The sequence below is a fragment of the Coenobita brevimanus genome, chromosome 96, assembly GCF_032717465.1.
Source record: "Coenobita brevimanus isolate Jiangsu-jjx chromosome 96, ASM3271746v2, whole genome shotgun sequence".
NCBI lineage: Eukaryota > Metazoa > Arthropoda > Malacostraca > Decapoda > Coenobitidae > Coenobita > Coenobita brevimanus.
The window spans coordinates 29176524-29197269 of NC_137049.1; the positions used below are offsets into that span (position 1 = coordinate 29176524).

Sequence of the window (20746 nt, forward strand, 5' to 3'; positions counted from 1 at the left end):
CATTCTATCTACCTATCAATCAATCAATCATTCTATCTATATATCAGTCTATCTATCTGTTTAATTGTATCCACCTACCTATCTATCTAACTAGTTATCCATCTATCAGTCCATATATCTATCTACCAACCTATCTATCTTTCTAACTACCTACCTATCTATCTATCTACTGTCTATCCATCTACCCATTCATCTATCCATTCATCAGTCTAATTGTCTATCTACGAGTATCTGTCTGCCTGTCCGTCTGTCTCTCAAGCTCTCATCTTATATCAGAGCATGACAATCGTTCCCTTCACGTTACCTGTCTATCTTTCACCCTCTTCCTCTATCCCAATCTATCCAGTTATCTATCAGTATATCTATCCTCGCTTGTTATGGAGAGTGGGCATAACCAAGAGACTCTCCACCTCAACACGACTTAATCCAACTCACCTGAAGCCCGAAAAATAATCAAGAACTCCACTTATGACACACCTGTAGAGCCTGAGGTAAAAATCTCTCTCTCTCTCTCTCTCTCTCTCTCTCTCTCTCTCTCTCACACACACACACACACACACACACACACACACACACACACACGCACACACACCTTTAAATACCTAAGCCAGAAACACAAAGACGCGCACATAACAACCCACACACACACACACACACACTGCTATCACAACAACAACAACACAACAACTACAACTACCACAAGCCCCGTTAACTTTGGAAATCGAGGGACTATCGTGCCTTCTGCAACATTGCGCCTCCTCTTGCACCCCCACCCAGCTATGAGAGAGAGAGCAAGAGAGAGAGCAAGAGAGCAGAGTAATAAACGATATATAATAGGGCACTGAACGAAGCAAGAGAGAGAGAGAGAGAGAGAGAGAATAATGGATTTATAATAGAGAACTGAACGAAACACGAGAGAGAGAGAGAGAGAGAGAGAGAGAGAAATGGATTTATAATAGAGAACTGAACGAAACAAGAGAGAGAGAGAGAGAGAGAGAGAGAGAGAGAGACTGGGGGTGACGGGATAGCACGAGAATAGAATCGCCATAACAGTTCTGTTAATAGATAGTTCGGTATTTGTTCAGTAAGTGATAAAATATACTAAAGTTCTCATACGAGTTGATGTGCCTTATCTCCATTACACACACACACACACACACACACACACACACGCATATGCACCCATTATACATACACTCTATCAAATATACACTCATATGCGCACAGACACACACACACACACACACACACACACACACACACACACACGCACACACGCATATGCACCCATTATACATACACTCTATCAAATATACACTCATATGCGCACAGACACACACAGATAAAGACAAAAAAGCAATAACCACCAAGCACGTTACCAGACAGCTTACTGATCTGACACTGTGGCGTAAATGTTGTGCTTGTGTTGAAGGACAGTGAGGGACGGGTGTAGTGTTGTGGGTGAGAGAGAGAGAGAGAGAGAGAGAGAGAGAGAGAGAGAGAGAGAGAGAGAGAAAAGGGGGGGGGGACAAGGGGAATGGGTGAGAGGATGGAGGGATGAGTCGGACGCAAGAACGGAGGAGAAAAGAGTAAAGGGAAGGTGGGGCTAGGAGGGAAGAGGGTAGAGTAGCTAAAACGGTAAGGCTGAGGAGGGAAGGAGGAGAGGGATAGGGAAATGCATAGGGGATACGATGGAGAAGGATGGGAGAAGAGGGATGGGGGCAAGAGAAAGGGGGGAGGAGTAGAGGGGCGAGTGGAAGGGGAAGAGGCAGTGCATAAAGGATATATGAAGAGGAAGTTGGAAGAGGGAGAGAGGAAGAGAAAGGGAGGGAAAGAGGAGAGGGGAAAGAAGGGGGGCTTGGAGTGAGGGGGACGAGGTAGGGGGTGACAGGTGGCAGTGAGCACAATCCATCAGCAAAACAAATGACTAACGAAAACAAAGCACAATAAAACACATTCATGCATAAATTAAGGAACTGAAATACCACTAAACAAAAACACATGCACATTCTTCCCTGCTGTCTGTTTATTGCATCAACCAGTCCGTCTTTTTTTTTTATCAGTTATTCTACATTCTTTTTATCTTTGTGTATGTTATTTATTCTGTATATTTTTTCATCTTTATCTATACACATGTCATATATATCGATCTGTCTTACCTGTCTTTACCTTTTTCTGTTTATCTATCAATTTATCTACCTACCTACCGACCTACCTACCTACCTACTTACCTACCATATTTGTAGGTTTGCGTGCCATTCTGTCTATCCATTTTTCAGTCAGTCTCTATGAATCAATCAGTCTAATTACATACAGTATATACATACATACATACATACATACATAAAACCACACATACATGCATACATACATACAGTACATACACAGATACATACAGCACATACATACTATATACATATCATACTCGCCTTTGCCCGCTTTAAACACACACACACACACACACACACACACACACACACACACACACACACACACACACACACACACACACACACACACTTCATGAATTTCGCATGACCATCAGAAAGTCATGCAGATTTCCGGCGAGGGAAAATGCATGACACGGAGGCGAGGAAGCAGGCACGGACTGAATCAGGTCAGGGAGGGCTAGGTTAGGTCAGGTCTGGATTGGTTAGGTCAGGCCAGGTCAGGTTAGGTTAGATTAGGTTATGAGATTTACGTTAGCTAAAGATGGGTTGGGTTAGGTTAGCATGGGTTAGGTTAGGTCAGGCTAGGCAAGATCAGGTCAAGTGAGGGTTAGGTCAGGTCAGGATGGGTTGTGTCAGGTCAGTCTGGGTCATTTGAGGACAGACTGGGTTATATCAGGAGAGGTTGGGCTAGGTCGTCAGAATGGGTCAGATCACGTCATGGTGGATTAAGTAAGATCAGGATGAGTTAGTTTAGGTAAGGGTGGGTCGGATGACGTTAGGAGGGAGTGTCATGTTAGGACAGATCAGGAAATGGTTGTCAATTGAGGGATGTGTTAGATTAAGATAGGAAAGGTTAGGATGGAAGTTAGATGAGGATAAGTCACCTCAGGACATAAATGACAGGATAAAGTCATCATTACAACTCTGCTCCTTTATTGCCCCCATCAAGAGCGTAGGTGTCACATGGGTTAGGCTACTGAGTCTAGATAGTTTAAGCAAAAATGGACAGTTCCCTCCCCTGAGTGACATTAACTGAACAATGAACCCCAACCATCACTTGAATTCAGTCCTACAATGAACCAGATCTAGTCCGAGCGCCTTAATTCACTAGACCACCAGGCATCTATGTGCTGATTATATACTTACCAACCAACGTAGTAAACGGTTTCCTAGGCGCCTCAACCCAGGAAAATGATAGCTTATAACAGGTCAGGGTAAGTCACATCAGGAAGAAGATGGGCTATGTTAGATAAAGGTAAGTCAGATTGGATTGGATCAGGTTACTAGGCCATGTATCACAGAGGTCAGAGGTCAGGAGGGGTCAAGAAATGGCAAAAGGTGAGGGAGATGAATAAAGAAAAGATTTAGATGCTGAAAAATGGATGTCTATAAAGAGTGACAATGGCAGAAAAAGTTTGATTGGCAGTAAGGAGAGGTCAGAAAGAGGTCAAAGAGAGACGTCCATCCAACACTCATTAACTCATCCATCCATCGATCCAATCCTCACTCAGTTATACCATCCACTCACCTTACTGCCTTACTCATCCATCCATCTATCATACACTCACCCAGTCATTCATCCATTTACCTATCCTCACCTACTTACTCACCACTCCTACAACCAATCATCTACTCACACCCACTCACACTTTCCATCTCCCTTCCCACTCATCCACCCATTCAATCAGTCAGCCGTTCACTCTTTCATTCATCTATTCTCTCATTCATCCACTCATCCACTTTATGCCTTCTCATCCATTAATCCACCCACTCATTCACACACTCACTCACTCACTCATTCACCCACATGCCCACTCACTCCCTACTGACACGCAAGGTTGGCAGAACCATGCATGTTCCTTCAGTAAATGTATTCTCTATCTTTGTGAATATCTGCCTGTCTGCCTATCTGCCTGTCTGTCTATCTGCTTGTATGTCTGTCCACCTACTACCTACCTATCTACCTATTTATCTATCTATCTATTCATCTATCTATTTAGCTTTCTATCTATCTTGACGCCAAAACCCAGAGCTAATCCAAGGTGATTACGAAAAAATAAAACTACAAACCTCCCTATCAACGCTCATCTCCACTCCAGAGCTGCAGTTTTTATAGCAAGGAAAAATGTAAGTGCAGTTAATAAAGGGAAAATGTATATAGTGGAAGCGTGCCTATCTATCTTTAGCCAGACTCCTAAATTCATGGTTCATTCCATGGTAGCCGCGACAGAGTGGAAAATTTTGTAGTGGAAGTGATGAAGTGGAACAGAAACAAAGTGGAGAAGGATAGAGTAAGGTACGTATTTTTAACTTCCTCAGTCTGATGATCTATTATTCTATATTTTCTAGCCATCTATTGTCAATTTTGTTAATCCTAGAGACGGCCTTTCGTACTAGAGGGGTTAGTGAAGGCTACATCTTATCCTTAAAGTCAGCAAAGCCTCTCAGGGTGAATGAAATCGTATAGAAATAGCAAGAACGAAATGGGAAGTACACCATCGGAATAAAGGGGTCAAAACTGAAACCACAAAGGGAGAGGCAAGACCCCTGTTTTTGTACCGCCATTTGTGAAACCAGGAAGAGAGGAAAAAGTATCAATTCTTTGTGTCTCGCTACTGGACGCCCCTTGTATCGTGGCATGCAGGCTAACCACATTTATTGCTCTGAGGTGTTCCATAAATGATTGTGAGATGAGGGATACCTACATTGACGCATTCCCGAGTTACAATAAATGGCCACGAGAATATATGATGGAGGGTGGTGGTGGTGGTGGTGTGATGGTGACAGTGATAATGGTGGTAATGGTGGTAGATGTAATGATGATGTTAAAGAAGGTGAAAAGTGATAATTATGGTAATAATGCGGCGGATGTAGTGGTGACGGTGGCAATAGTAGTTGATGTGGTGGGTGGTGATAGTGGTGCAAATTGTTACTGGTGGTGACGATGCTGATAGTAATGGAGATGATGATGTTAGTTGTGGTGATGATGGTGGTAGCAGTGGTGGTAACAGTGGTAGTTGTGGTGGTGATCATGGTAGCCGTGGTGGTACTAGTGGTAGTTGTGGTGGTGATACTGATGGTAATGGTGGTAGTTGTGGAGGTGATAGCGGATGCAACGATGGGGGTTTGGTGGTGTTGACAAAGTTGCAAGCATCAATAAAGAGGTCATTTGCAAGCAGAGAAGGAGCGGGGACGGAGGGAAGAGAGAGAGAGAGAGAGAGAGAGAGAGAGAGAGAGAGAAATGGGGTCGTTCAGGAAGAAGGAAAGTAGGACACGAGAGTAATAACACAGAGGACAAACAAGGTAAAGAGAGACTGCCTAAGAAAATTAAGAAGAAGAGAAAGAAGAAGAAGAAAAGATTATGAGGAAGAAGAGAAAGAAGAAGAAAAGATTATGAGGAAGAAGAGAAAGAAGAAAATCGAGGAAAGAATCGAAGAAGAAAGGAAAGGAGGAAAGAAAAATGAAGAAGAGAAGGAAAAGAAAAGATGGAAAAGAAGAAGATCGAGAGAAGAATCAAAGAATAAAGGAAAGGAGGAAAGAAAATTTAGTGAATGGAAAGGAGGAAAAAGCAGCAAGGAATTAGAAAAAAAAAAAATGCAGAAAAAGACATAGAAAAAAGTTTAAAATGAAACGCCAAAAAGATAAAAACAGAATATGGAAAATGAAAAAGTCGACAAAAGAATTATGAAAAAAATGTATGTGGATAAAAGACCGAATAAATTTGTCAGAAAATGTATAGAAAAAAGCAGACTGAGGAAAAGAATGAAAAGAAATAATACAAAGAAAAAAAAGATGAACGAGGAGGAGGAGGAGGAGGAGAAGGAGAAGGAGAAGGAGGAGGAGGAGGAGGAGGAGGACGAGAAGGAGGAGGAGGGGAAGGAGAAGGAGGGGCCACAGAGAGTAGAAAGGGGAAGGAAGAAATAAAAGAAAATAGAGAGAGAGAGAGAGAGAGAGAGAGAGAGACAGAGAGAGAGAGACATAAAGAAGAGCAGTGAAGGATGAGAAAATAAAGGGAAAGGGAATAAAGAAAAAGTTCAGTAGGAAAAGGAAGGAGGAAGAAAAAAAAGCGAGAAATATGATAAAAGAAAAGAATATATAGAAAAAAAAAACAAGAATAGGAGATAGAGAAAAGCAGGAGCAGGAGACAAAAAGAAAAAAAAAAAGAAAAAGGGAGGAGGAAACAAGGAGGAGAAGACCGAGAAAAGATTGAAGATAATGATGATGATGATGACGAACAGGAGGAAGAGGAGGGGTGGAGGAGGCCAAGAAAAAAAATAGGATGAAGAGAATGGAGAAGAGAGGAAGAAGACCAAGAAAAAGGGGAGACGGAAGAGAAGAAGTAGGAGAGAGAGGAGCAGGAACAGGATGAGAAGTAGGAACAGAAGCAGATTAAAATATAAAAAAAAAAGAGGGAGGAAAAGGAAGAGGAGGAGGAGGAAGAGAAAACAGAGAAACGAATGAGGGAGAGAAGAAAATAAGAGGCACGATCCGTTTTGTGAGGCGAGGCAGAAAATCGTAATATTGTGACTGATGGGGCGAAAAAGAGGCTAAGCAATGTTTTACCTCAGTGACTCCCGCGAACCCATCTTCTCTGGAGCCGCACCGCCATACAGAAAACGTAGTGTAGGAAGAGTTTTGCCTGAACTCTGTAATTTTTCTGTTTCTGTCTGCCTGCTTCTTAGTAAGTCTCCCTCCCCCCCTCTCTCTTTCTCTCTCTCTCAACATCTGCTTTGACTCTATGCAGAAAAGTTCGTATCCACAAAACGCAGAAAAAAAAAAAAACTCTTCCACACCTTTTTAATTCTCTACTTTTTCCAATGGCGAGACCAGTTTTCTGTGGAAATATTTTTGTTTTTCAGTTACCTCTCTGAAAAGGAAAACAGCTGAAACTCTGAATATTGTGGCCAGGACTTGAAGGGAAAGGGAAAAGTGGGTTTAAATGCATAAAACGTAAATCAGAGAAACTATGAGGAGGGAACTGCAAATTCTTCTGATTCTTCTTCCTTCTCCTCCTCCTCATCCTCATCCTCATCCTCATCCTCCTCTTCATCATCATCATCATCATCACCATCATGATCTCCAACATCTTACTCCATCCTGAGAATCCACGAACAGGTGATCATGAAAGAAAAGCCTCCAGGCAACTTTATCCTCGCAATGCAATTTCTTTCTTTCAAACACTCTTCTTCCTGCTCTTTCACTCTCCTTTTCCATATACCATAACGTTTGCCTCACCTAACATTGCACTCAATCTCACTTTCAAAGATTCTCTCTGGCACCTTCAGTCTCTTTACTCCAAAACGTATTTTTTGGTAATTAGCAGTTGTGACAGCCAGTGTTTATGTATGTATCTAAGTATATATGCATGTATCTAACCATCTGTGTTAACAAAATATCTCATCAATGCCTTATCCGATTTGGATTTAAAAAAAAAAACAACAACAACAGTACTGAGACACGCAGGAAGAAGTGATGCGATTTTGGTGCAGATCAATCAAAGGTCAAAGGTCACGGGTCAAGGTCATAGTTCAGGGTGCGGCATTATCTCACGAATGCCTGATCAGATATGGCTAAAAACTGGCGCATGTATTGTGTGTGGGGATGAGAAGTGCGTCGACGTTAATCATGGGTCAGGGATACAGGTCATGCTCATTTAGGTCTGGCGTCCCTAGACTCTTGATCACCTTCTATACCTTATTCACTTTAACTTGGCGAGATTTTCGTCCTTTTGCATCTCATTTCCAGTATCCTTCCCAGAGCACTTCTTCGTGGCTAGTATCATACTCTAGTGTTAATCTCTTCTTATAACTCAACATTCAAGATGACCAGATGGCAACTTCACACCTAATTAAAATGAGGAGAAAAAGTTCATTGTAATACTGCATCCCTCAGACGATTTTATTCACCTTTGAGCAGAATTTTCGAACGGGAAGGGTTACATAAAGCCTTCCTTAACCCCGTCACTACTAAACGTCTCTCATACTCGGAACAAAATCGTCACATATAAACAAGAATGTTATAATTACGTCCTCGGGCTGAAGCAGTGATAAGGTCTTCGAGATGGAATGGCGGATTTACCTGTCTGTACTCTCTCTCTCTCTCTCTCTCTCTCTCTCTCTCTCTCTCTCTCTCTCTCTCTCTCTCTCTCTCCCATAAATCAAAAAATATGTTTCAAACGAGAACAAATAAAGGAGTTTTTATATTTCTGGAGTAGGGGTACCATTTTGTAGGTGGTGGGGTGTAGAGTATTTCAAGAGTATTACGTTACCTATAAATTCAGTTACGTACTTCTTTCAGTTGAAGATTTTTAAGTAATATTTCAAAGGCGATACCTACGGGAATAAAATCAGTTTTAATTGCGGCAGTGCTTGTGTGTGTGTGTGTGTGTGTGTGTGTGTGTGTGTGTGTGCGAGAGAGAGAGAGAGAGAGAGAGATTTATACATAAGCCTCTTTCCTCCAGTGAATGGGTGTGGGTAGGGTACTGTGGTGGATGGTATTATTATCCCACAGCACTCTTTGCTGCTCCCTATTATGGGCTGGAGGGGTCTTTACTGAATAGGGACACAACACTTTTAGGTCTTTGCTGAGGCCGCCCCTTACAGGATCCTGCGTCAGACAAATAGGTAGAAAATAGCACAGGACAAAGCCACTTTAGTTACGTCTTCTCCTCTCTCTCTCTCTCTCTCTCTCTCTCTCTCTCTCTCTCTCTCTCTCTCTCTCTCTCTCTCTCTCTCTCTCTCTCTCTCTCTCTCTCTCTCTGAAGAAAAAAGCCAGCTATATATATTCGTAATGGTTAGGCCTCTGAGGTGAAGCCCAGATTTCAGAGGTTTAAATGTGAGAATGACTGTCTGTCACATTTAATATCACCTCCACTTCAACTTCCATCAACACCACCACCACCACCACCACCACCACCACCACAATAACCATTAACACCACCACCACCACAATAACCATTAACACCACCACCACCACCACCACAATAACCATCAACACCACCACCACCACCACCACAATAACCATCAACACCACCACTACCACCACAGCTACCATCAGCACCACCACCACCACCACCACAATAACCATCAACACCACTACCACCAACAATTACCATCAACACCACTACCACCACAATTACCATCAACACCACTACCACCACCATCATCACAAACACCAGAATTACCATCATCACCACCACAATTACCATCAACACCACTACCACCACCACCATCGCAACCACAAGAATTACCATCAAGACCACCACCATTTCTACCAACAATCAATCTCTCTTTCGTACTTTCCCTTCCCTTATTTCTGGAACCATCTCCCTCCATCTTTAAACATAAATGCGAGAAGGACAGAGATAATGAGAAAATGGGTCAGGATAATGATCTGTGATGATGATGATGATGATGATGATGATGATGATATCCCTCTCTTCATATAACATTTACTACTATTCCTGACATTTTTTATTATCTTTTTTCCTCTTACCTTATTCTATAAAACTTTTTTCTCCGGGTTCTTATTTCTCCTCCTCATGCCAAACACATTTACATTTCCCTAAATATTATCTAATTTATTTTCCACTCTTATTTCCATTCATTAATTTTTCTGGCTCATAACCACATAGTCTCCTGTGTGTGTGTGTGTGTGTGTGTGTGTGTGTGTGTGTGTGTGTGTGTGTGTGTGTGTGTGTGTGTGTGTGTGTGTGTGTGTGTGTGTATCCAGCTACCCGTCCATGTCAGGCTTGTGCAAACCTGCCCATACAATACACAGGCTACATACTCATCCATACGTCAGAATGCTGAAGCCAGTTTTTACTCTTATTTTACAGGCAACTCATTGCCTTTACAAGATATTTGTCTGTACTTAGGAAATATGTGTGGGGGACATACCACGTACTGACAAGAGGTGACTGACGTGGGTGAAAGTGAGGTGTTGGAGTATTGTGAGACAGTGCTGGCATGTTGGGGATGAGAGGTGTGAACGCTGAGGGTTGAGTTACGAAAGGTAGATCGGAAAAGACCTGGGACGAGGTCATGGAGTGTGACCCCAGGGATAAAGGACTGAAGAGATAGGCTGCTAGAGATCAAGCAGCGTGGAGGGCTGCCATTAGGTGACCAAGGCCGACGCATGCAAACATGCTGGAGCCTTTATAAATGAACGATCGATGATAACGTAACCTGCCCCGTGGCCATATTTATATATTCTGCTACGCCTGTGTATGTCTGTGTGTATATACATTTTTCTTCGCTCATATAGATGCTAAATAATTCAGATTCAAACGAGAGAGTAGACATATTAAATTTACAAAATACGAAAAACAAAAAGATCAGTAATGATTTAAAGACTCTTGTTTCATACTTAACTGTTATGGAGACTTGCTTTTGACAGATAACTGTTATGGAGATTTATCTATCCCATAAAAAAACAGATAACTATTATTGAGATTTGTTTATCCTGTATACTGATTTTCGTCCTTTTTAAGTATTTTGCCTGCTGTTAGACATAACAATGGTTTATGTACTTACTAGGTCAATCCTGGGTGTGGGACACTGGCTGAGTCGGGCGTCTTCCGTGTGATGTGGTGGTGGCAGAGCAGCAGCTGAAGATGCAGCTGCAGACCCTGCTGCGGACGGACAATGGGGTGCGAACTTGCATGCGGCGCCACACCAGGTGCAGCGGTAGCGAGGGGGCCGTGTGACGCACAGGGAACAGTCCTGGTGACCCCGATGAGCACCCAGCACGCCACACTTGTACAGCTTCAGCGGCCTGGCGTCTACCACATGGTCTCGGTTCCACACCAGCGTCACGCGAGCCTCGTACTCGCCCTCAGCAGACTCGTATCGGTACACGGTGGCCTCGCACACCACTCGCTGCAGGCGGCGGTGCTGCTGTCCAGAGTTGGCGGCTGCAGCGGCAGTGGCAGGGTCGGAGGCAGGAGTGGCGGGAGTGACACGAGCATCAACCAACATTGTGGCGCCCTCCACGCTGACAACACACTGGTAACCAAGCTGCCCTGCACGTGGCACCGGCAGGTTCTCTACCATCACCACCAGCTCAGACCGCGCCCCGTCCGCCGCCAGCAGCTCGCTCTGCTGTGGCCAGAACCGAGGACAGTACCCAGACCCGTGGCGTGCCAGCTGTGACGGGTTCTGTTGGCGACATGGTGAATACTGTAACATATGTAATACTCTTGTTATTATATTTAATAGTACCACTCCGCAAGGAACACTGCAGCAATCACTAATGACATATCCCCCTCCCCCACCTGCACGTCTGATCTCCTAAAGAAAACATGTAGGCATACTCACATTTTCTCCTGAGATGATTGTCCTCCGGCATGAGGTCGAATTATATGTACAGTAGTTCTCGTAGACACACCAGTTGCAGGCCCAGTTGCTTCGCACACAGCTCCCACACGTGTTGTGGCGACTGCAGTCATAGAAGGCAAAGTTGCGGGAGACGAAGTCCTTGTTGGTCTCACTGGAACGTACTGCTAGCGGCACCAGCACGTGGTCATGGTGGACAGGGATCAATGGCCGATGTTGATATGCGGGCGTCTTGCAGGTCAGTCCGGATTCTGTAAAGTGCGCGTCTGCGGGAGGTGCTGACCCCCACACGCATTGATACTTGGCGCCAGCTGGCAGCTCAGGCAGTGTCCTGATTGTCAGCTGCACCTGGGGACGGCAGTAATCAGGTATTAGTGGCAGTGAGTGATATAGTGGGAACAGAGCTGTATATTATAAAGCTGAAAGTTATATACGGTAAGACACTCATAAACAAGTTCAGTGCGTACTCAGAACTTAGAATATGTAACTGGAGGCTAGGCTACGTCAGCATTCTTTTCAGCACTATCATCATCATCATCATCATTCTTACTTTTCTGTGACAATAGGGTGGGTACGGTCTGAAATCGAGGGAGCGAAAATAAGAAAGTAGGAGCCATCAAGAAACTGCTCAGGGGAACGTAGTGCTATTCAGCCATTCACCTTTTATTCATGTCTTCAGATATCTTGGTTCTATCCCCTAGGCAGTTTTATCCCAACAAAGCTCTTCCCAAAATAAATGTGAGATATAGTCATTTCGTTGGCAGCTGGGTTAGAGGAAATAAAACATAGTGACTGTATGCGCATTTCTTTTTATGACGAGCACTATCACTCATTCTAATCCTATCTCTTCGATTTTTTTCTTCATTTAAAATTTTGAAATTTTTGGTCACCACAATGTCCTTTTTTCAACATCAGGCATTTATTTCCAAAATTATTTTGTCCGTTAAATATTTAATTCTCCTTCTGCCGACGTCTCTATGTTCCCGCCCCTCCGTAGTCCCCGCACTGCCTCCTTCAGTTCTTTACCCCCTCCCCCAACTATCTCTCACTCCTTCCTATAAAACCTGTCTCATCCATAGTCTTACACTATCCATATGGCAATTTCCCTCTCTCATTTTTACCCTTTCCATTCCTTTCTTTCTTCCCCTTCCCCACTCACTTTTAACCCTTCCTTCTCCACCCACCTTTCTCCCACTTTTACTCTTTCCTTTTTCTTCCTCCACCAGCCTTCCCTTACTCTTACTTCTCCTTTATTTTTTCCCCTCTCCACCTTTCATTCCTCTCTTTCTTTTGCTCCTAGTCCAACCCCTTCCCCTGTCTTCACTTTCGCCTCTCCCTTACCTTCCTCACACGTCCTCCCAAGCGATTTATTTTGCATATGGAAGCTTGTAATTTTCTGTTATTCGTTTTATATGTATTTCATATCGACAAAATCTGATAAAATAACAAAGACCAGAATATCAACGTGCCATGCAGAAATGAAATGGTAAGGACAAGGTGGTACATTCTTTTTAATATAACTTGGCCTAAAATTATCATCTCTCCGTCTTGAGTGCCGAGTTGTAAGAAAAGATTAACATCAGAACATGATGCTTGTCAAGAAGAAGCGCTATGAGAAGGATGTAAAGCTGTAGCATTTTCTTTTGCTGCCACTGAATTAAGTGACATAAGCTCGAAGAATATCAAAAAAATCTGGGCCAAGTCAACGTGAAAGAACTTTAGTAAGCCTTCTAGCCCGACGAGAATATGTTCCTATACCTCTACAATATATACCTCTTTCATCTTAATGTTTCTTTTCCTCTCTCTTCCTCCTCCGCTTTCCCCTCCGTCACCCCGGTTCTCCCCTTGCACTTTTCTTCTCAAACTCTTTTCTTTTCATCCACTTCGCTCTCATCGTCTTCCCTCTCCCCTCCTTCACCCATGCCCTACCATCGCTATTTCTTCCTTTTTCCTCCCCCTTTTCGTTCTCTCTCACCCATTTCCATTTTCCTTTCTTCCCTTCCTCTAGCCTGCCCCCTCTTCACACTCTCCTTCATTCCCTTCTCCTTACGATATATTTTCCTACTCCTCCCCCTTCTTTTCCACATCTCCTCTTCCCTTCTCATTCTATTCCTCATCTCTTCATGCACTTTCCTTCTTTTCTTTTCTCTCCCTCCTCCTCCTTCAATCATCCCTTCTCCCTAACCTTCTCTTCACGATTTCATTTCTTCCTATAATTTCTTTTCCTACTCCTCCCCTCTCACTGTTCTTCGCTCCATCCTCTTCCTCTTCCCCTTCCCTCGCCCTTCCACGTTCTCCACCCAAACCTATCCCTTCCCCCTTCCTTACCTTCTACCTTCATCCTCCCCACCCCCTCCCTCATACCCTCTCCCTTCCTCACGTTTCCCTTACTTCCACCCATAACCTTTCCCCGCCTGCCTTTCATTTATCCCCTCCCTCATACTCTCCCCTCACCCTTCCTTCTTCTTTCCTCATCCCATACTATTTCCCACTTCCTCCCTTCCCCCTTCCCTCACTCACTGCCCTCATCCTTTACTTTTTCTTTCCGTCTCTCACCTCTTCCCCTCCTCCTTCTCTCATCCTCCCCTACCGGTATTCTCTCACTTCCTCACCCTTCCCTTTCTCATCTTCCTCCTCCCCTCTCCTTCCCTCCTCCTCCCTCGCCTTCCCTCCTCCTCCTTCGCCTTCCCTCACCCCTCACTCCCAACTAATATCCTCCCCTCCATTCTCGCCCCTCCTCTCGCTCACCCCTCATTCCTACTAACGCAACATCGATCCTAAGAGGCAAAATTGACACCATTCATCACCACAACGACACAGGCACCGTCACCATTACCGCCTTCACCACCACCATTACCACCATCACTACCACCATTACCACTCCTACCACAAGCATTTTTATCGCCACCATTACCACACCGTGTACATGCATTACATCCACAAGTAACACCATCATTACCAGCATTACTAACGTTTTCATTACCCCACAATTTCTGTTTCCTTTTTTTCCCCACTTTTTTTTCCATCGATATAACCACCATTTTGATTACTAACATTACCTTCGTACCTAGTGCAGGTGAGGGGCGCCTTCACGTGGCCGCACCGATAAAACTGGGCGGCTCTTCTGTCCATTTATACAAACGTCCCTCAATTCACTCTTTGTCCTTTGAAATGAGGATGGAGGATTACAGGAGAGGGGTAAACTCAGCCTACGGTTCACTGGGTCCACTTTCAGATGAGCTTGGAGCTACTGGAACTACAATTCACATACCTATTCTACTATCATTATTACCAACATTATACCAAGATAATTACAACACTGCTACCACATTCACCAACACTACCATTACCACCACTTCCACCAACGCCACTGCCACCGCCATCAACACCAACTCTATCACCACCATTACCACCATCACCACTGTCATTATCACCAACACTACTGTCATTACCACGAAATCATGAGCATTACCATTACATCTGCCAACACTACTACCACCATTAACACCAACACTGCTACTACCACAACCACCAACACTGTCCCCACCACAGCCACCACCAGTATTACTATCACCACCACCACCACCACCATCAGCACTACCGATACTACCATCACCATCACCATTCACCTTTCCCCTTCTCCATTCCTTTCCTGTGTAATGTTTCCTATTCCTCTTTACTTTTCTTCTCGTACTTGCTTTATACATTCTTCTCTCTCTCTCTCTCTCTCTCTCTCTCTCTCTCTCTCTCTCTCTCTCTCTCTCTCTCTCTCTCTCTCCTCTTACCATCAAAGGGTGCAGAGACTGAGGGCCTTCGTGCAGCGTTCAGAAGGGCGTGGAAGGAGGGAGGGAAGGGGGACGAGAAAGAAAAAGGGAGAAATAAGGGAAGGGATGAAGGAAGGGAAAGGATGAAGGAATGAAAAGGGGGAAGAAAAAGGGGAAAGGGGAAGACGAAAGGGAAATGGGAGAGAAGGAAAGGGGAGAAGGAAGGAAGAAGGAAAAAAGTAGGGAAAGAAATAGGGAAAAAGAAGATGAAGGCAGCAACAGATTTATGGAGAAAACAAAGGAAGAAGGAAGAAAAGGAAGCAAAGACGAAGCCAAACAGAGGAAGAAAAGAAGAAGATAAGCAAAGGATAAAGCTAGAAACGAACATAGGGAAATGAAAAGAAAGAAAAGAGGGAAGGAAAGGAAGGGAGGAGCAAGAAAAGTAATGAATGACCAAGGGAAAAAGAGGAAGGGAAGAAATAAGAGTAAAGAAGAAGGAAAAGGGAAACTGAAAGAAGAAAACAAATGAAGGAGAAAGGAAGAGATGGAAAGAAGAAGAAAAGTAGAAAAAGGTAGGCTAAATAGGGAAGGCAGAAGGAAAATAACGTACGATGAAAGAGAAGGGAGGAAAGAAATAAAATGAAATGGAAGGTAATTTTTAGGAAAGAGGAAAAAGAAAGACGGAAGATGAGTAAAGAATAAGGAAAGGTAAAGAATGACGAAAGAAGAATAAACAGTGAAGAAAGAGGAAGAGGAAATGAGGAAGAAAAGACGGAGGAAGAAAACAATAAATGGAGAGAAGTGGGAGTGAGAAGGGAAGCGATGAGAGAGGAAATGGGAAGAAGGAGAAAGGAGCAAGGGAGGAGATAGGAGGGGGAGAGAGAAGGAAAGGAAGAGAGTGGAAGAAGGGAAAGAGAAAGAAACAGAAAGGAAAACGGAATAAGAGTGGAAAGATGAAGGAGAGAAGAGGAAAGGAGGTGACAATATGGAGAAAGGGAGGTAGGGAACAGGAAGGTTAAGCGGGAAAGGAGAGGAAAGGAGAGAGGAAGAAGGGAGGAGACAAAAAGAAATGGGGAGGGAAGGAGAGAGAGAAGTGATGGGGGGGGGGGATATCGAGTTCGATGGACCTCAGTTAAGTTAGATGACAATATTAGTTCAATGGTAGTTAAGCCAAATCAGGTAAAATCTGGTAAATCTGGTTAGACAAGGTTGGACTGGAGTGTAAGATGAGGTCAGGTCACGTCAGGATACGATAAGCTTGGTTTAATAAGGTTGGACTGGAGTATAAGATTAGGCTAGTCAGGTAAGGATATAGAAAGTCTGGTCTGAAAAGGTTAAACTGGAGCACGACGTTAGGTCAGGGCAGGTCAGGTCTCGATATAACAATAAAAATTTCGTTATATGAAGTTGCATTAGAATATAAAGTAGACTCAGGGTAGGTAAGATTATGGAGCATGATGTTAGGTCAGGTCAGGGTATGTCGAGTCAGGTCACTGTATGTCAGGTTGAGCAAGACCGTTCAGCTAAGGTTGGATTGGAACATTAGGTTAGGTCATGCTAGGTCAGGTTAGGTCAAGGTATAGAATTTTCATTAGATATGGCTGGATTAGAGCATAAGGTACGGAGAGGATAGGTAAAGTCAGAGTCTGGTGAGTTAATGCTGGACTGGAGTATTAGTAAAATCATGTCGGGTCAGGCTGGGTCAAGGTGTAGAATCCCACTGCTTATCTGTCTACAACCAGACGCCTTAATCTCTCAAGGAGTGCCCACAAACAAATCGCCTTCATGTCACCCTGCCCTCTGCCATTAGGCTGCCCTCATTATAACTCACATCCCCTCTTTCACATTGCATCTCTTCACTTCATCCCTCCATCTCATCTTCAGTTTCCCCCTCCCTCTCCACCCCCTCCTCCACCTCACTCGCACTCACTTTTCTTGTCAGCCTCTCATTTTCCATCATCTGCGCATGACCAATACATCTTAAAGTATAGACAATTTTATTATCTAAGACGGCATTCTGTCTGACATTTGATGAAGCCATTTCGTCAGATTACTCGTATAGAGAGTGTGGTGAGATAAGATGAGACTGAGGTATGAGTTCACGTCAACTTGGCTAGGTTATGAAAAATCACGCTGTTTAAGATTAGGCAGTGGTGTGCTTAAGAGTACAAGGAGGAGGATGTCTTGGGTTGGGAATGGAGAGGGTGGTGATAGTGGGCCTTGAAGGAATTTTTATCGCGGGCACACTGGATTAACTGGGGGACTAGAGTGAGATATGCTCTCTCTCTCTCTCTCTCTCTCTCTCTCTCTCTCTCTCTCTCTCTCTCTCTCTCCCAGTCCTACCTATATATATATAACCTTTTGCACTGCTATGACGTCAATTGCACATTAATAATACCATCACCAAGCACTTCCATATAAAAAGTACCTAAATAGTAAAAGAGTTAATCCCAGGTCTAGATTTAACTGAACTCTTTCAATCATGCAGTTTTCACCAAAGTTTTATTTTCTCTCTCTCTTTTTCTCTCACTCGCTCTTATTTTAACTACCACTCGCTTTAATTTCCGCTCTCTCTTTTATCCTCGCTTTCACTCACTTTGTTGGTTCCCTCGCATTCGCACACTTTCTCACTTTCAACACTGGCGCTGTTCTGGAGGCATTAAGGTGACTTATTGAAAGTAGTGTCAGACGACTTTGTTCAGCTGAGAAAAGTGTGAGCAATCGAAGGGTTAAGTCTGTCTAGGATTTATATGTCTCACTGTCTGTCTGTCTATGTATACTGTATGTTTATGTATGTATGGATGGATGGATGGCAGGACTGATAGGCTTGTGTAATCTGTGTATCTGTGTAAATATGTAACACTTTAATGTCCTCTCTGCTCACATTCTTCCCTCCTCTCTTTCTCTTTAACATTACAGTTCTCTCTCTCCTGTTCTTATCTCTCCCTCCTGTTCTTCTCGGCTTCTCTCCTCTCACTCTAAGTAATTAACTCGGGACTACCAGCACGCTCTCTCTCTCTCTCTCTCTCTCTCTCTCTCTCTCTCTCTCTCTCTCTCTCTCTCTCTCTCTCTCTCTCTCTCTCTCTCTCTCTCTCTCTCTCTCTCTCTCTCTCTCTCTCTCTCTTTCTCTCTCTCCCTTAAAAATTCTCAGTTCCTTGTTTCGTGTTTCCTTCTCCCTTCCTCCCCCCTCCTTACTCTTCCTCTCCTCTCTCATCTCCTCATCTCATCTTCTTATCCTCATCTTCTCTCTTCATATCTCTTATTCTTCCCTTCCTCCCCTTCTTCCATCTTCCCCTTCCCTCACCAACTTCTCTCTCTCTCTCTCTCTCTCTCTCTCTCTCTCTCCATTTCCTATGTTCATCTCATTGACGCCACTCATTTCTTCTCCCTCATTTTCTCATTTAATTTCTCTCTCCCCTTCTCTCCTTCCTCCATTTTCTCTCTTTCATTTCTTTTTTATTTCCCCTTCCCCCTAAGGCTTTATGATCCTAGGAATTAAACCTGATCATTCTCTCTCTCTCTCTCTCTCTCTCTCTCTCTCTCTCTCTCTCTCTCTCTCTCTCTCTCTCTCTCTCTCTCTCTCATTTTCTCGCATGTTTTAATTTTTCTTAGTTTTTCCTTAAATGTTTTTCTTTAATGCGTACCTTCATTTTATATCTCTCTGACAAGGAGATTATGTTTTCACCCCTGTTTGTTTATTTTTTTGTTAGCAGGATTATTCAAAAACTAAAAGAGAGATTTAGACCAAATTTGGTGGGTAGATAGCCCATGTCCCAGGGAACAGTCAGTTAACTTTTGGGATCGGTACGGATCGTATTACAGATTCTGGATCCGGAAAATACCTTCGCGAAACCCTAATCATTACGAAACGCTCCTTCCTCTAAGCTGAATAAAATCGTCAGGTGGCAGCAGGTAAAAAATAAAATCGTCAGGTGGCAGCAGGTAAAAAATAAAATCGTCAGGTGGCAGTAGGTAAGAAAAAAATCGTCAGGTGGCAGCAGGTAAAAAAGTAAAATCGTCAGGTGGCAGCAGGTAAAAAATAAAATCGTCAGGTGACAGCAGGTAAAAAAAATGAAATCGTCAGGTGACAGCAGGTAAAAAAAATAAAATCGTCAGGTGGCTGCAAGTAAAAAAAATGAAATCGTCAGGTGGTAGCAGGTAAAAAAAAATCATCAGGTGGCAGCAGGTAAGAAATATAATCGTCAGGTGGCAGCAGGTAAAAAAAATGAAATCGTCAGGTGGCAGCAGGTAAAAAAATAAAATCATCAGGTGGCAGCAGGTAAATAATTAAAGTTCGACATTGCTCTGAAGCGGCCAATATTATCCTTCCATTAAATTTGGGAGATTCTTATAATTACATTTCCTAAGATGCCTCGCAGCGCCCCATCTCTTGTCTTAAGTTGGCTGAGACTTTCCCTTCCTTGTAGTGCTACGTTCGGACTCTGGGTCGTATTTGGAGATTTCGCAACGCCTATGCCATGCCGATTTATCCTGCACTACCTTCAGTATTATCTTTTTATTATTATTGATGCTAATTGTGTCGGTAATGAAACGATGTAAATGGCTTAAGAGAGAATGTTAAGGTAAAAAATGAAAACTGATTCGCCAAGTAAGGGGTGCTCCGTAGACGCCAGTGCTACCTAGAATATCAAGGGTCATCTGGGGAAGAGGTGGGTGGGGAGAGAGCTGTAAAGGGAGAGGTGGGTGAGGAGGGTTACATAATGAGAGAGAGAGAGAGAGAGAGAGAGAGAGAGAGAGAGAGAGAGAGAGAGAGAGAGAGAGAGAGAGATGATTGAAAACGATTTACATTTTTCTTTTTCGTGGTGGGAGGGATAGGTGGGTGAAGTGAGAGCTCAGTGACATATTTATCCTCTCATAGTGAAGTCGGAGGGAAAGGCGGGTGGGGAGAGAGCTTTTGGATACTTAAAATGTCTTTCCAGTTCGTGGGAGGAGGTGGGTTGGGACAGCGTTTTGTGATTATTATTTGTCTTTAGAGATGAGCAGGAGGAAGAGGTGGGTGGGGAAGAACTTTTGGATTATTTACTTCTCTTTCCAGTTCGGAGGGAGAAGAGGGTGGGGAGAGAGCACTCAGGGTTCCATTTCTCATACCATTTCCCCTACAGTTTTTCTTTAATTTCCCCTTCCATTTCTCTTTCATTTCCTCCATCCATTTCTCTCGCTTCGTCGGAGGGAGAGGTGGGTGGGGAGAGAGAAAATGAGAGAGAGACACTTGCCTCGCTGTGCCATTTATCTTTGTCTTCTTCGTTACTACTCGTTTTCTATATCTCCTCTTCTCCTATTTCATCTTCTTTATTGTAGTAGTATTTTTTTTCCTTCTCCGTTTCTATGTATTCTCGTAATAATTACATTTTATTATCCTTTCTTTCCAGGGTCTCTCTCTCTCTCTCTCTCTCTCTCTCTCTCTCTCTCTCTCTCTCTCTCTCTCTCTCTCTCTCATCCTTTCTTCCTTGTCCAT

The 20746-nt window shown here is 43.6% G+C and overlaps 1 protein-coding gene across 1 annotated transcript in view; it reads right to left on the reverse strand.

The window, feature by feature from the left end:
- LOC145413524 (plexin-B-like) overlaps window positions 1-20746 on the reverse strand; it is a 178049-nt gene that overhangs the window by 40522 nt on the left and 116781 nt on the right. Inside the window, exons 5-6 of the mRNA XM_080283219.1 lie at window positions 11489-11854; window positions 10706-11329 (exon numbers count right to left, since the gene is read on the reverse strand). Coding sequence (XP_080139345.1) covers window positions 10706-11329; window positions 11489-11854 — 990 coding nt within the window. The remainder of the gene's footprint in view (window positions 1-10705; window positions 11330-11488; window positions 11855-20746) is intronic.